General features: G+C 37.7%; 1 protein-coding gene across 6 annotated transcripts in view; it reads right to left on the bottom strand.

Annotated features, from left to right (window-relative positions):
• Positions 1 to 356: 356 nt before the first annotated feature.
• Positions 357 to 18069, bottom strand: part of ARHGAP24 (Rho GTPase activating protein 24) — a 426033-nt gene continuing 408320 nt past the window's right edge. For all 6 annotated transcript variants that reach the window (XM_010966180.3, XM_045524922.2, XM_010966179.3 and 3 more), the window contains 3 exons: positions 16305 to 16426; positions 7018 to 8095; positions 357 to 2121 (listed from right to left, as the gene is read on the bottom strand). In XM_010966180.3, coding sequence (XP_010964482.3) covers positions 1878 to 2121; positions 7018 to 8095; positions 16305 to 16426 — 1444 coding nt within the window. In that variant the 3' untranslated portion in view covers positions 357 to 1877. The remainder of the gene's footprint in view (positions 2122 to 7017; positions 8096 to 16304; positions 16427 to 18069) is intronic.

Genomic DNA, 18069 nt, shown 5'->3' with positions numbered 1-18069 from the left:
TGCCTTTGATTTTCACTATCGTGTCACACAGCTTCCTGGTTGAGTCTGAGGTTTTTCTTAACTAAGATAGGGCCTGGGAAAAGATGAAAAGGGAGAGAGACTTATTGAGGTCATTTTTGCACATTTTGAGTTTCAATTTCCTATAGGATATCCAGGTAGGAGTGGTTAAAGAATTGGAAAGAGAGAAGGAAACTAAAGCTAAAGAAGGTATTGCTAGGTAGACAGTGGTTGATACCAAAGGACCACATCAGCTCGCTCAGTGAAAGGGTAGAAATAAAAGCAGCAGAGACAAGAATGAATTCTGCCCTTGAAAATAAATAAATACACACGAACATAAACCCTTCAGACAATGCAAATCCCATAAACTCGAGTAGTATTTATTTTTCATGATGCCTTTTGTAAATTTTTGTTCGAGCATGAGAAAGATTTATTTGCTTTGCTTCTCAAAATCATTGCCTTATTGAACTGTGAAGGATTGGTCTCCCCAAAGTCTAGCTCCAGAGAGCCCTGGGCTTCGCTGGAAAGTTATCATTACTGATGTTCACAAACTTCTCTAAATTGGACTTCATAAGATTCACATTTTAAAATTATCATGAATAAATATGTTTCCAACAAGGAAGAACAGTATTGTAAAAACTGGAAGTAAAATAGCTTGTTTCTTCCAAACTTGTCCCCCTCTCCTTCCAGTTCCCTTCCTCTCCATCTCCTCCCTCTGGCTGCAAACTGCCTCTGCATGCTGTCGTTCAGAAAGAACCCTAGATGACAAAAGGACAGTCGGCCTGAGTGAAAGAAGAATTCATGGCACACCCGGAGGCAGCCTACCCAAGAGAGACACGGTGATGCTAGCCCACCGCGGGCTCCAGAGGGCAGGTGTTGGGGTGGGGGAGGGTTGTGTGGAGGACAGATGTTCACGTGGGCGTCGTTTAGCAAGTACTGTCTCTCAACTTCCCAATGGCAGGAAGAATTTCTCTCATAACCATCCAGGGGAAAGAGCAATTCAAGGCATGACTGCTTAAATGCTTTTTTTTCAAAAAAAAAAAAAGAAAAAGAAAGAAAAAACCATTTTTTCCTTCTAAGGTGCATCCTGCATAGGAGACAGTGCATCTTGGAACTGGCAAGGCAGACTGCGAAGGAGACTTTTTTACACAGTCCAAAATGTCCTGTGGCAAATCATCTCATGAAGAAAACTGAGCAATGTCAAGGGCTGAATTTAAAGAGCATCTCAAAGTTTCCTGGTGATTCTCCTGTATTTTATAAAAATCATTTACATGTCTCTTTTTGGTCATGGCAATGTCTACTGGCACAAACAGCACAGCCACAAAGTATTCTTTTGATTTTAATAGCTCATCTTATATATATATATATATATATATATATATATATATATATATATATATATATATATTTATATATATATTTATATATCTGCTTATCTTCATTTCCTCAGCAAAAGGGGAAATAAAAAAAATATTGATCTATAAAATAAGCTGATGATAACACAATGCCAAAAATAGCTTATGTTAAGTGCAAGGGGTGAAGCTTGAAAGCAAGCTAAATTGCAACAACATATTGATTTAACATTTTAAATACAAGACTTGCAATAAAATAATTCTTGAGCTATGCTTCTCATTTTTAGTTTACTTTTTAAAAACTACTCTATATACACATATCCAGTTGTAACACTTGACAGTAGCATATGGGGCATGACACAACTTTGGTACACATTGCAGATATGAATGGGTCATATGGGTAAATGACATGCCTTCCCCCCTTAGAGCACTGTACAGCCAGGTGACCAGCCACCTGAGCCCGCTGAATATTCCCACCAGAACCCCAGAATCCTTCCCAGAGCCATCGGAGACAGCGGGACCTCAGGCTCACTGGATCCATATTGTGTTTCCTCTCTCGGTTCTCCTGGGTTCCACTGTCAACTCCCCAAATGTGGAAAAGAACTGCTCCATTTCCTTCTGAAGCATGTCATTTCTTTTCTCCGCATCTTCCTTTGCTCTCTCGGCATTTCGCATTTTGATTTCTATCATCGTGAACTTCTTCCTTTCCTGATCCAGTTCATCATGGAGGCTCATCATTTCTGTCTCCAAAGTCAAGTTCCGCTGCTCTAAGCTACAGAAGGTGGGGGAGGGAAGAAGAGATAAAGCAAATTTACACAAATGCAAAACGGGTAAAGAATGTTTTCTCAACTCTGTCTCTGCAATGCATAGGAAATCGGAATGAGCCCTTTCAAATCAGTGAAGCAAGATCCACCAAATAAAAGGTGTTTTTTATATATATATAACATATATAATATTGTATATTCTAATATATACAATTGTGTGTATATATATACATATATATATATATATATATTTACTATTTCCTAAGATGACTTACTATCATTTTGACAAGACCCCAAGACCTCTCTTGGAGGCACTTCATTGTCATTTGATGGTGAATGAATGAATTTCAGCTCAGAGAAGCCAGAGACCAATGTCATGCAGCACAGAATGGCAAAGCAGGAGGAAGCCCAAACCGCATAGCTTCCTGGATCATTAAATGTAAATCTGACTATTAAAAGAAGGCCAGGGAGTGGGGCAGGGAGTCTGATAAAGTTGGAAGAAAAAGAGGACAGTCATTTTTGCTTTCTATCAAATGAAAGAGAATGATGGTGAAAATGTCATTATTAGAGAGTTTAAGTTCACTGCTAAGAATGGACTTCTCTGGGACATACAGAGTCCCATCTTATAAAAGTGGTACAGAAAATAGCCACCTTACATTAACAAGTAGAGATTACATGTGTTGAATAGGTAATTCCCCTGACATTTTGTGACAATGGAGTCTACCCAAGTAGCCTGCTCTCTGCAATTTCTATTGCTTTCCAAATTAATCTACCTTAAGAACTCTAGATTTGTATTTCTAGAGATTGATAACTGTATCCTTTTGGATAACTGTCCAATTTTAGATAATTTCCTAAAAAACAGCAGAGCTTTCTCCATAAGCACCAAGTTCAAAAACAAAATTTATTATTGTTGTTGTTCAAAGAGGAATATTAAGCACTTGGTTATTATAAGATGTGTTTTGGTAATAGCTGATGTTTAAGTTTCTCTTATTCTGAGCTAAAGTCCCGGAGGTAGGTTTGAATTTGCTGTACTACTGAAATTTGAAAGGCTAATGCACATGTAGCTCTCAGAAATCTTGATTATTTTACTAATAATTTTCAAATTAAAATCTCAATTACTTTTCTGTTTTGAAATAAGAGTCTCATATATTGATATTTCATCCAGATAATCAAAAGAGCACTTAAATGAATCTGCTCTCCCTTTGTAAGCAACTGGGTTTGGAAAAAAAATCACATTCCGTGATTTTTATCTGTTTTAATCAGTTTAGAAGGCTATTTTGATCACATGATCACATTTTTATACAGAAACCTGGTAGTGTGGAGGCTGTCACCCATAATTATTTTATAATATATTCTCTTTGCTTTCTAAAGCGATTTATTTTAGAATAAAAAAGTTGGAAGAAATTCAAGCTTAAATACCAAGGAAGCCAATCCTTTAAAAAAAAAAATACTGATGCACTTGTGTGTATCAGGCACTTGCATGAAAATTCCAGGAACCTAATGGACTGAGTTAAAAAGAGAAGGGACCCTTCCTACGGCAAACACAGAGCAATGCTGAAAAAATATGTAAGAAAAATATTTTTAAAATACACAGCCAGGATTAAAAGAAATAAAAGAGCACCTTTAGGTATCAGAATCAAGGAAGAAATGTAAATACAGAACAGCAAATGGAAGCACATGAGGGTACTGATCCTGGACAGAAGCCCTAGATGCAGCTACTAGGCTTTTCTTTGTCACATGGAGGGGAGGAGATCTCCAGTATGAGAGAGGCAGAAGGCTGAACGTGACTCAGCCCGGAGCTTGAAACATCAATTGTCTTTATGAAAAAGAGACTACAAAAGCTCTACTTATGGGCTATGACAGAATTAAATCAGCAGAAGAGAAAATAAATAACTGGGAAAATAAATCTGAAAAAAATTACCCAGAGTGCCTCACATAATGAAAAAAGATGGAAATTTAATATAAGGAAGAGAAGTTAACAGAGATGGAGAATGGAGTAAGAAGGTCCAACAAACTTTAGTAAGGGTTGTAGAGGGAGAAAATTGAGAAATTGGGAGAGATTAAATAAATGAAAAAGGTGATAGATAAAAATATTCCAGAACTGAAAAAATATATGTCTTCAAATAATGAAACAACATTTGACAGTTAATGGAAAGAATATAGCAGAAAGTTACTAATCAAAATAAAAGTGATATAGCAATATTAATATCAGAAAAAATAGACTTTTAGGCAAAAAAGTATTATTACAATGAAAAGTGACTATTACATAATGATAAAAGGATCAATTCATCAGAGAGATATCAGCAGTTCTGAGCTTTTATTCATCTAGAGATACAGCCTCAAGTTACTAACTATAAAATACAACAAAGTTATAAAGAGAAATTGATAAATCCACAAAAATTAGGAAATTTTAAGAAACTACAGATCTCTCTGATAAAAATTAGGAAGTGTAAAAGATTTGAACAGCTTGATTAATGGATTTGATCTATTGGTCATATATATAGTCTCAAACCAATAGTAAATAATAAATACTTCTTACCAGACCAAATAAGTGATATCATACAAATGAATTTCTGTGACCACAATATGATAAGGCTAGAAACTAATTTGGGAGTAGAGGGAGAAGAACACCAAACTCACATGTTTAAAAACTAAAAATCATACATACCAAGGATTGATAAAATAAAGTAATATCCATCTATTTATCACCTATTTAAGGATGTATATACGTACGTATGTGTATATGTATGTATGTATCTATCATCTGTCTGTCCATCTAATATCAATACTTGTGGGGCAGAGTTAAAAAGAATATAGAAATGTATAATTCTAAACAGGAATAATTAAGAATTAACTGGAACATCTACGTCTTATATTTCTGTGGCTTGGCCATGAGCCAGCTCCCTTGCCCTACTTTATTACAGGCCCCTCCCTTTGCTTGTTACATGGCTAGAAACGCTAAAGTGAGAGAGGCCAATGAGATGATATACTGTTGGAGGGTTCAACTGTTTTATCGAAGTCCATGAAATGCACCACAGACTTGGAACATGAATGTATCACCATTGTTTTCATAAATGAATGTGTACATCTGCAGCCATTCAGAATAATGTATTTCCTATCTCAGTGCAAGTTCCGAGTGTTATCTCAGCAGCAGTTCAGAATTCTGGTAGCCAGTGGTTCCAAAAACGACATTCAGAAAGAAGAGTAAACTGATAAGACGATGACACCAGTTTTCTTCTTACTTAAACCTCCTGTCACTTGGCATTAAATAGGAGAATTCAAGCCAAGTTTCTGTTTCCAAGGAAGTAATTTCTCAATCTAACATATAAGTAGTATTTTTGTTTATATTTATTTTACATAGCTCTTAAAAATATGTGTCTTTTGGCTTAATAATTGATAAGTGGATGGGAAACATTAAAATAAAATAAGGTCAATTTTACATGTAATAAAGAAACCATGTGGGGTTTAGAGCCATGGAAGCAGTTGAAGCAGGACAAAGATTGATGCTCACAGACTGTGAGGATCTTAGAACAACTGCACAGGAAGAGGTCCACCACGGCCACAGCCTGGAACTGGGGCTCAGGCCACTGGAGGGGCTACTTCAGGCAGAACTGAGCCTCAGGCCTTCTCCTGACTGGAGCGTGCAGTGTTCGTCCCCTACACAATGCTGAAAGGAGAACATAAAAACAATCTGTTTCGTGGTTTTTTATGCCCCCAGTGAAAACATGGGGTGTGGTGACCTTCAGGTTTCCAGCACAAGGTTGTATCTGTGAGTCCTGGGCTCCACTCTCTGAACTCCTGCCTCTCGAGACCACGGAAAGCTGACGGGCAGGGGCACTGTCCACACGGGCTGCTTAGTCAAGGCCCCTTGTCTTGCCCAGGTTGCTTCCTTGAAGTTGCTAAGCAAACTTCTTGCCTTGGTCACCTTATGAGAAGATGTCAATTGATACCAATTAGATTTCAGCACAATTGTTCCTTATAAATTATATTTTTTGCTCCCCATTTAGGGTACACTTTCTCTTGTCCACATGAATACACTTCATGCCATCGCTTCTCTCAAAAAACCTCCCTGGAGTCCAATCTCAATAAAAGCCAAGACTTTAGATGATCCTGAAGGCTCTATGGTACCTCTCCGAGCTCCCTGCCCAGCCCATCTCACGGCATTTCCACTTGCCCTTCTCCCAGTACCTTCATGACTTCCTCTGTAACCTCCTACAAGGCCCTACGCTTAGAATTAGCCCTCACCAACACTTCTTAGCCGCTTCCCTGCTTTAGTCTTCTACTTAGCATGAGATCTGTTTCACTTATTCATTTGTCTCCTCCAGTGCAGTGGAAGCACATTCCATGGGGGCTGAGGTTTTGTCTGTTTCACTCACTGCTGAATCCTCAGGACCTGGGCCTGAGCCTGGCAGAGAGCAGACATCCACTCAAGCATTCAGCAATTGAAGGAATGAACAATAAAGAGCTGCTGAGCTCTACAACTTTTCTTTACCTTAATTTCATCCTCCTCCCATCAGTGAGAACAGACTCTATTTTCCATTCACCTCCACTCCCCACGCTCCTCTCCAGCCCTCTAACACCAATCCACACGTTAATTTACCACTAACAAGAGACAGCATTATTGAGCACCTATTCTCTGCCGGGGACAATGTGCAATGATTTCTTACATGCTTTTGAGGTAGATACGACCAGAATTTAAAATTTTCACATTAGGAAGCTGAGACTCACAGAGATGAAGTGAACTTCCCTAAAATTGCACAGCTTACAGACAAATGGTGAAGCTAGGACTTGAACTTGGGTCTCTGACTCTGGAATCAGCATATTTAACCCCCTGGGTGAGCCTGTCTCAGGGCAGGAGGCGGTCACACCCTCTGGGACAGAGAGGGGCTCCAGATCTGCCTCACCTCTTTATCCTGGACTCATACTCTATCTTCTGCTTGGTCATTTCCTGTTTCAGGCTGGACACTAAGCTATGCAGTGCACTGTGGTTGCTGGTGGTGTTGCCGACAAACGTCTCGCTGTTGTCGCTGCTGCTGGTGGCACGGCTACTTCGACTGCCCATACTCCTGCGGTCACTTTTGTTTTCATAGTCCCCGGGGTGGGAAAGGTCGTCCTGTGGGGGCCCATCCAAAACAGGGTCCTCAAAGTTCCCACCGTAAAAGTCTTGTTCCGGGCACGTGGTGGTGGACGAGCGACAGGAGTTGGAGTTCTCCGGAAGGGAGATTTCGCAGGAGGAAGTGGACCAGGTGGCGCTGTCGACACTCTGTTTGTCGTCGAGGCTCAGCAGGGAGAACTGCTGGTGGACGTTATCATAGGTAGACAGCCTGTTGTGCTGGCCCGCCTCTCCCGCGTGCTCCTTCTGCTTGTTATCCCTCAGGGTCACGTAGCCATTGGGCAGCCAGCTCATGCTGCGCCCGTTCGCGGGGTTCCCGAGGGTATCGGTGTTCAAAATGCCCATCCGCACCGTTCCGTTCTGTACACTGTGGGTGCCCATTTTGGTACCAGACCCCTTCAGTGAAGAGGTCCTTCTGGCCTGTAAGCTCCCATTGGGAGTGGTTTGGGTTTTCTCAAGTCCTTCTGCGTTGCCGCTGCTGAAGGACCCATTGGTGACTATCCCACTGCCCTTATTGAAGGCGGGATTCTTTTTGACCATGAGAGGGGGGCTCCTGGAGACGTCCAGCTTGTGAACGCTGTTCCTCGGGCTGTTGGTTTTGCTGCCTGATAGGGCTGTGGGGGATCCATTATCCACGCTGCTTCTCTGGGGAGACTCGGACTTGTCCCAAGAGCACCGCCTTACAGGACTGTCCTTGGTATTGTTGTTCTCCTTGTTCTGTAGCTGACCCACGGTGATTTTCTTCTGAACATCATTGTTGTTGTTGCTCACTCCATCCTGGGGCTTGCTCTGCAGTTCTGCATCTTTGGGGAAGAGGTGATCATGCTTGCTAATCATCATTGACATCAACTGTTGGACCACCACAGTGCCTGGAATTGCACAGAAAACAAAGTAGTATGAGTGAAACAGTTTTGATTTCTTTCCTATTTTGAATATGACTCTTAAAGAGCCATGTACAGGTGACATTCAGCTTTATTATTGGCAGAGCCAAAATATATTCTTAATGATGATAATAGCAATAGCTGATGAGATTTCTTGAGCACTTAACATGTGCCATGAAATGTACAAAGAACTTTACTTTTGTTAGTTTAGTTGGGTTTTAAAACAAATCTATGAATAGACACTGTTATTATCACTGTCTTATAAAAGGTAAGTAACCTGACCAACGTCCCAAAGCTATTAAAGTGAAGATGCAGGGCTTGAACCCAGAAGTAGCCAGTTCTGAAGACCAGGCTCTCTCTTAATTGTCATACAACGTTTCTTTGAAGTTTGACATTTAACTATGAGAAATCGTTCTCTGAGGAGGTCACTGTGATCTCTCATCTGACACCTGCCTCAAATCAAGACATTTTAGTGGCATCCTGAAGTGGAAACCCATACAATCTCTAGTAGATATATGATCTGTCTTTATAATACAGCAAGACAATGAAGTTCCATACAACTTTTGCTGATCATTAAAAAGCTTCAGGGCATTTTAAATGACATCAGCCAAAATGGTGTAATAAAGAACTACACAAATCCTTGCCTTCATAAAAGTAACTGACAAAAACATTCTTAATCAACATTTTCAGAAAGCTGGAAATAAACTAAAGGCTTGAAATCTGGAGAGTGTTTATTCAAGAAAAATTATTGAATCTTGGTAGAGAACAGCAAGCTCCGTGGTGTTTTAATTCCTCCTCCTCTCCCTAACTCTGTAGTAGTCTTGAAAACCAACAGCCCACAATCACAAAGGGAACCAGCAGTCTGGCAGCAACTAGAATGGGAAAAGCAGGGCTGGAGCCCCTTCAAAGCCCCATTCCCAAATAACTGTCATTGTTTGACTTGTTTGGCGGTTCTCTGGAAGATGCCACTCAAAAGGCTTGTCTTCATTTTATCTGACTAGAAATTTGACCAGTATGAACAACATTTTTCTCAGGAGCATTTGTCAAAAGTAATTAGGGGCACTTTCATTTAAAATCATGGCTGCTTGAAGCAAGTGTATAACAGTTGAGCTAAACAATAAGTTAACCCAAAAGCTTAGGAGGAAAATCTAAGGAATGAGATTTCCATAGGAGGTGTTGAAAAACTCTGTTATATTCCTGAGAACCTAGAAGATTTCATGAATGCTTAAGATTCTGTGCATGCCCAGGGCTGTGTGCATGCTCAGGCAATAACTGAGAATTCCCCCAGCTCTCACCTCTAGCTGATCTTGAGGTTCTGCATAAGCAGGAACTGAAGGCTAAGGCAAAGCTGTAAACCATCTGGTTGAGTGTTGAAGGTTTGCCCCAACATGCACTCAGGGCCCCTTGATAAAGAATGGGAGACTTATTGGCTCTAGCCTTTTAATCTATGCTCAGTCCTTAGCTGACCACTAAGCAAACCAAGCAGAGACTTCAATGGCACAGATGGCAAATGACATAGACTTTATAGAATTAGTCCAGAAAAGTTACTAAACAAACAACAAACAGCAACAACAACAAAGGGAGGGTGAGAGTCTTATATCCAGTGTTCCCACGTTATTATATTATTAAAAATGTCTAGTTTTGAAACAAATAATGAGGCATGTAAAGAATAAATAAAGTATAGGAAAAAATAGACTCTGAGGAAACTGAGACATTGAACTCATTGGCTAAAGACTTTAACTTTTTCAAATGTGCTTTCATAAGTAAATGGAAACCATGTTTAAAGAAACCAAAGGAAAATAAGAGCAATGGCTCACCAGATACCAATAAAGAGATTGAAAATATAGAAAAGAATCAGGGGGAAGGGAAATAGCTCAGTGGTACAGCACATGCTTAGCATGCATGAGGTTTTGGGTTCAATCCCCAGTACCTCCATTAAACATAAACATAAAAATAAATGTAAATAGAAATAGAAATATATGAATCAAATAGATATTCTGGAGTTGCAAGTTACAATAATTGAAATGAAAAAATCAGTAGAGGGGATCAACAGCAGACCTGAGCAGGCAGAAGAAAGGATCAGCATACCTGAAAACAGGTCAATTGTTGTTATTCAGTCTGAGTAACAGAAAGGAAAAGGAATGAAGACAAATGAGCAGAGCCTCAGAGACCTGTGGGACACCATGAAGCATACCAGCACAGGCATAATGATACCAGAAGGAAAGTAGAAAGAGAAATGAGCAGAAAGAATATTTGAAGAAATAGTTGCTGAAATCTGATGAAAAACATGAATCTATACATTCAAGAAACTCATCAAATTCCAAGTAAGGTAAAGACAAAAGGATTCACACCTTGACCCATCATAGTCAACTGTCGACAAAGAGAGAACCCTGAAAGCAGCAAGAGAGACACAACTCATGCATAAGGGATTCTCAATAAGATTAACAGCTGACTTCTCATCATCTCTCATTGCTAGAAGGCAATGGGATGAAATTTTCAAAATGTTGAAAGATAGTCAAGCAAGAAGTCTATATCCAAAAAACCTATGCTTCAAAAATGAGGGAGAAATAAGACATTCCTAGTTAAGCAAAAACTGAGAGAACTGTTCACTAGCAAACCTGCTCTTTAAGAAATATCAGTGCTTCAGGGCATTTTAAACAAAGAGAAGACCTTCAAGGAAGAAAACAATTCTCTTATATAGATAAAAACCTATGGTTCTCATTTGATCCTCGTATTTTTATTATTCACTGTAAAGTATGAATTAGAAGTCAATATCTTACAAATTTCAGACAGTAAAAATAATGCAGTCAGCAGTGGCTAGAAAGGTTAATCTTTTATAAAAAGCAGTAATACACTTCTTAATAATCAGTGGACTTATTAGGTTTTATAGTGTATTAGCTGAAATCTCAAAATACATTTTATGTATTCCTCACTGACTTACAAGTTGGATGCTCCCACCCATTAGAACAGGCAGCCACCACTAACTAGGCTTCTAAATTAGTTTCACAACTTTGGATGTCCCAACTCCCTAAGAATCTTTTTAACTGTTATTTTTATTCATATACCCACAATAAAGCACTAAAAGCTAATGCAAGCATTAGTTATTTTTGCTTTGGCTTGAAATATATTAATGTGGTGTGTTAACTGTGCTTATATCATCTTGATAAAAGCTCCTAAGAGTAATCTCTGATAAATAAATGCAGGGAAACTAATTTTAGTTAGTAAATATAATCTTTCTGTAAAATACTTATATAAATTTGGTGGAGAAAATGATAAGTGCTTTTGACAATGTAGATTTCTACTGAAACACCTGCCAACTAGCTGTTGGAGAGTAGAATGTAGAGAATACATTTTTTTCTAATTTTGAATTTTTTAATGCACAAAAATAATGTCCCAGAAACAGAACAGGTGTTGACTTATTAACGATGAAGCACTACATAAAGAAATCCCCTGCTCACTTAGTAAATAGGAAAATAGTGTAAATAGATGTGAAAGGAGGTAAACACTTCAGGATTAAATGCAAACCCTAAAGTTGTATACAGCATTCGTATATGACTTATTATCTCATAGCAATATTATTTTCATATTGATATAAATGACATTTATATTTACTGGTAAGATGCTTTTGACTCATAAATTAAACAAAAATGCGGAAGAGGTAGTTAACCAATGCAAGATGAGAAAAAGGTCAGTGGCCTGACCTGGGTGGGATGAGGCCACTCGTTAGCTTAAAGCAACACTTGGGCAAGATTTGACTCTGATTATAACGATTATAATTCAAAGTCAAATTTCAAATGGGAAAAAATACATTATATCCATCTGTATCCTGTGCACTCCTGTAACTACGCAAAACCTCTAACATATTTAGATCAGGAATCTGCAATATGTCAGGTTTGATACTGGCCAATGCTGCTCAAACATTTATGTTCATACAAATTATCTGGAATTTCTATTAAATTATAGGTATTGGGAGGGGCATGAGATTTTTCACATTTCTAATCAGCTCCCAGATGACACCAGCAATAACAGAATAGAAGCACTGGCATCACCTGGAAGCTTCAAAATTTTAGGACCCACTGTAGACCTTCTGAATCAGAATTTGCATTTCAGCCAAATCCCCAGGTGATTCCTGTGTGTGTTAGAGTCTGAGAAACTGTGTTAGGTGGAAGTGTTTCACTTACATCTTCTAAATTAAGTTTCTCATAAGGCTGTGAGACAGGACTTAGCATTGTTCAGATGAGAAAGTTGAGGTTCAGAGAGGTTATGGTTTTGCCTATGGCCACATAGATGATGAGTGACCAGGGTGAAATGTGATACTTCATCTTCTCACTGTTAAGTTATGCACTTGTCTTAATATATTTCAGCTGTTGGATTTAAAACTGTAGTAATAATAAATAACCTTGGTGTTGTTCTAAATAAGAAACTAAACAAAAGAGAACTATCTATTGAATCATCATCAATTATTACGGAGCTGTGGAAGCAAAAAGACAATGAAATTAACAGTATTATATATCCATCTATTCCCTTTTAGTAACCTCTGAATTTGTCATCCTATTTTCAATGCATGTAGCAATGAATCTGAAGAAAATATTTTAGCATAGTTAATGGCTGTCAACACTGTCACTATCGTGTACTGTGTTTGAAGACATGGGCTCTTAGTTCTAGCTTGCTATCTGCCCGTATAACAGACACACTTTCAAATGTTAGCAGCCTCTATGGTATAGGACTCTGCCTAGTACTCTGCCTATTTTGGGAAAATGGAGCTTTTCCCCATCACTGGAATATGCCATTTGAAACATCACTGTTTTTTTTTTAATCATAGCTGTGAACTATGTGGGGCATTTAATTAATGGAAGATAGACACCCCAAGGTCTCCATGATGAGTCTGTGAACAGCCAGGCCAACATACACTTGCCACGATTGTGAAGTGAGTGTCAGGGCCTTAGAGATTTAGAAGTATCTTTCTTTTACCTTAGGAGGCTTTGCTTTCATTTAGTCTCCAGAATTATAAATGACAGTAGTTCCTTGTAAAGGGACTTTGTTTCAATTTTCATAGCCATTTAGGACAGACTAGCCTGGTAGTGGTGATGATGTGTGTGTCTTTATATGCAGTCTTTTCTTCCTTCGTAATCCATCCTCTCTGTCATTCTCTTCCTTAGAATACTAATGATAAACAGGAAGCCCAAACAGTGAGGTCAGAGTGGTTACGATCACCAGTCCATTCTGAAGAGTCCAAGCAGACTGGGGAGTTCCACTGGGCTACATGTTCCAGCAAGTCCCCCAGGCTCATATAATTATATACACATTGAATTTAAATCCCATATTATGGGTACTTTTCTTCATAAGAGTTGGATAAGAATTCAATTTTCCTTTGAAGGCACCTAGGCACTTTAAAATACATACATATATACACACACATATATGGCAGCACTCTAGTAAATGTAGATTCAGTTAGTGGTTTTTTGCAATGAATAACCTTGCATATGTTTCATTTTTAGCACATGTACACGTTATCTGTAAGGTATATGATATATTTTGACAAATGACAGTCCTGAAAACACCACCTAATCGTTAATATAGATAATTCCCTCGTGCCCCTTTGAAGCCAATCCCGTACCCTTACCTCCTGTCCATGGCAACCACTGATCCACTTTCTGTCACTGTATCTTTTTCTTTTCTAAAATTTCATATAAATGGAATTATATAGTATGAAGTCTTCTGTGTGTAGGCATTACTCACTTAGCATAATGCTTTTGTCATTTATCCATATTGTTATCCATGTGTCAGTAGTTCATTCTTTTATTGCTGACAGTATTCCATTTTATGGATGTATCAATATTTTTTATCTATTCAACAATCGATAGACAATTAGTTTTCAGACTGGAGCTATTTTGAATAAAGTCCGCATTGACTACAAGTCTTGGGTGAGCATATATTTTCTTTTTTCTTGGGTAAATACTTAGCACAATGCTCTGCTGGGGCTTATGGTTAGTGAATAATTAAGTTGATAAAAACTTGCCTAATACGTGCAAAATGGCTCTAACATTTTGTATTTCTACCAGCCAAACTTAGTATTTTCAACCTTAACTTTATACTTTGTAGAGGATGTGTAGTGGTGCCTCATCATAGTATAAATTTGCATTTACTTAATGACTAAAGATATTGAGCATTTTTCTTTGTTATTTGTTATTTATTTATCTTCTTTGATGAAATTTCAAATTCAGATCTTTCACTCATTTTCACTGTGTTCATTGTCTTATTATTACTGTATGAGTTCTTTATATACACTTAAAACAGGTTATTTATTCAGATACTTGATTTGAAAATCAATACCAGTTATGTCTGGGTCTTTCTATCAGATAATTTTTCTCCTGGCTATCGTTCATATTCTTCTGATTATTTGCATGCTGGTTGTTTTTAAGTGAATGGAAAATAGTGTGAGCTTTAGAATTTTTAAAGCTTTAATTTTGAAAAAATATCTTTAAATTATGCTGGACTTTTTTCTGGCATACATTTAGGTGTTTGAAGATAAGTTGGATTTTTTTTTTGACACTTATAGGCTTTATTTTGATCCATGTCCTTTTGAATTGCATAGTTTCTAATGAGAAATCTTTAGAGCAGTTTAGGTTTTTTTTTTTTAACTTTTTTTATTGATTTATAATCATTTTACAATGTTGTGTCAAATTCCAGTGTAGAGCACAATTTTTCAGTTATACATGAACATATATATATTCATTGTCACATTTTTTTCTCTGTGAGCTACCACAAGATCTTGTATATATTTCCCTGTGCTATACAGTATAATTTTCTTTATCTATTCTACAATTTTGAAATCCCAGTCTGTCCCTTCCCACCCCCCGCCCCCTTGGCAACCACAAGTTTGTATTCTATGTCTATGAGTCTATTTCTGTTTTGTATTTATGCTTTGTTTTTGTTTTTTTAGATTCCACATATGAGCGATCTCATATGGTATTTTTCTTTCTCTTTCTGGCTGACTTCACAAGCAGTTTAGGTTTTTAACAGTTTTAGGCTTCATCGATGAACCAATATTGATACATTATTATTATTAATTAAAGTTCATAGTTTATACTAGAAATCACTCTTTGTGAGATCTGGGTTTTGACAAATGCATAATATCATGTACCCACCATTACAGTATCATACAGAATAGTTTCATGGCCCTAAAATTACTTTGTGCTATACCTATTCCTCCTTCTTTTTCTCCCCAAACCTCCATTGAATCATTAGAATTTCTTTTAAAAATTTTATAGGAACTGGTCCATAATTGTAACATTATTACCAAGGTAATACCCTTCTGAGGACTCTACACAATGCCTAAGTATCAAGATCTTCTACTCTGGTTGTGGGAAACACAATTATTTCAAGCTTGGTATGAGGGCCCGGGAAGGGCCCAGACCACTGATTTCTGGTACTTCCCCCTCCCCCCAGAGTAGTGTAGTGTCCTTGCATGCAAGCATAAATCAACCCTCAGGCAAAGACTTGAGGGATACCCACTGCAGATCTCCCAATAACCTCTGTGTCTACTTCTCTCTTTTCTGCTGCTTACTTGGATTTCCCATCCTCTAATCTTACTCCTTCAGCTCAGCAAGACCTGTGCATCAGTGGTACTACTGATGGCCACAGGTAAGAAATGTACCTTGAGGCCTTGAGGCCTGCTGGGCATAAACAGAGGTAGCAGTTCACCGTAGAAGAGAACTGGAGGCATTTTGTAATTAAAAAAAATCAGAATTTCTCCATCTTTCAACCCAATGTAAATAAGCAGCATTATTTTATAGAGGACTGTATTTTTCTGCCCCTTGAAATCTGACAGATAAAACCAGAATTAATAAAAAAATATACTAACTTAAAATAGTAACTATTTGAACTTTCTGAGAATTTGCATTGGCCTCAAAAAGTGAATTATATTTTTTTGGTTCTTGTGTGATACTTTACAGATGATTTATGGAAGTTCTTATAAAACTACTGAGGAATCATTTAGTAAGTTATGTTTAGTAAACTCCAAAATAAAATACCTGACTCTCAGAGAAGATTTTCCATGTTAAGAACTTGAGTCCATAAATGGAGTTACCATGGATTCACTTATTTCCCTAGATTCCTTACAGGAAAGTGGAGTCAGGGCAACCAAGAGACAGCTGACTATTCTTCTTATGAGAGTGTAAGATAGTCATTTACTTACCCTCCATAATGGTCAAAGGATCTTCCACTTTGGGGCGCAGGATATTAGGGCCAAAGACAGTGGCCAAGTTCTGCACACTCATTTTGTTAATTCCCGAATAGGACTGTACTTCATCCAAGAACCTGTTGGGTATGAGTACGAACAAAACACAATGGGGTCAAATTTGTCAGTAGAAGAGAAAGGGTTACTGGGAAATCTATGAACCAGAAGATGTTCAAAGATGATTATAAACACAAAATTATTTAGAAAATCAAACATCTCTCAGTCAAATGTGGACAAAATTTATTGCAAATTATTAAAGATCAAACTCAGAAAGGGTCATATCAAACATCTGCTCCGGCCTGGCTTGGCTTGACTCGGTTTCCCTTGTCAGTCACAGGAACAAGTGTGTTTGGATGATGCAAAGGTGGACTTGAGATCCAAGAATATGGGTTTCTTTCCAATCTCTAAATACAGTGTTAAATTTATATACGTATTAATTCAAAAATTATAAACAAGATCATCTGGTACAATCTCTCATTTCAGAGAGGAGGATTCAATCCTCTTGGTGGAGTAATTTGAGAGCTTCAAATTTGTAGCCTGTTAAAAATAAGATCCAACATGGTTTAAATTAAAACCTCAGTTCTACTGATATGAAAAATTGCAAGCACAAATTTTTTTAACTGGTTAGGTGCCAAAGAATAAGAGGCATGAAATGGTCCTTTCCCCGAATGATTTTAGTAGGAGGGACTATTTTTATAATCTTCCAGCTTTTGTTCACTCCCCATCCTCTCTTCATTTCTACAAGAACTTCTATTGCTTCATGGCTTACTAATTGTACTGAGGAGACAAAGAAGCAATAAAACATTTAAAAAAAAAGTATTTTATGTGCTATTTTAAAAAAACTACATCATATGTGTCAGTCACTGTGCTAACTGATTAAATTCTCAAGGCGTCTCTGGGAGGTAAATACTATTATTATCTCCACTTTACAGATGAGACACTTTAGGCACCAGAGAGGTTAAAAATCTCCAAGGACACAGAGTTAATAAGTGACAGAGCTGAGCTCTGAACCCCAGTGATCTGACCCTCGGGTCTGCACTCCTGACTACTATACCTTGACTGTTTTAAAAAGTGCCTATTCCTCATGTTCACTCCTGTTACACAGCCTAAATTATAGCAAAACTGAAGGGCAAAAAGTCAAACTATCATTTCCTATTGGAAATAGCTGAAATTAAAAGATTGCTTAAATGTTTTAAGAGAAGTTAAGTTTTTCTGTTGTGGAGATGAACTTGCAATACTGTTCTCAAAAAAAAAAAAAAAAAAGAAAAAGCCTTTTTCTCTTTTACTTAAGGAGACTGTCTACCCTTTTCTCAACCACTGAAATAGTTTGAATGAGTTCAGAATCTTGGATGGAACTTTTACATGTTAATAAGTCTATCTCATCAGTGAAACTATTTCTTGCCTTTTCAAATTCTGAAACCTAAGGTCTTGTTTGTCTCCTTAATGTAACTATCACCGGAAAATGTTCTGGTAGGGGGTTCTGGAAATTCCTTCTCAGTTAGAGTTGACAATGAACTTCACAGTGTCTGGTGTTAGTCTTAAACTCCATAGTTCCCAGTAAGCTGAACATTTATCTAATCATTATACAAAACCTATGCAAATAATACACTTCACTGAATTAAAAATTTGAATTTTATTTAAAAATGGACTGGGAAGCTATCATTTAAGATACCTTGTAGTGATTTGTAGGGCCAATCACTAATCTCCTTATTTAAATTTAGTA

The sequence above is a fragment of the Camelus bactrianus genome, chromosome 2 (assembly GCF_048773025.1).
Source record: "Camelus bactrianus isolate YW-2024 breed Bactrian camel chromosome 2, ASM4877302v1, whole genome shotgun sequence".
Classification (NCBI taxonomy): domain Eukaryota; kingdom Metazoa; phylum Chordata; class Mammalia; order Artiodactyla; family Camelidae; genus Camelus; species Camelus bactrianus.
The sequence above is the reverse complement of the archived record's forward strand: the minus strand, read 5'-3'. Positions and strand labels throughout refer to the sequence as shown.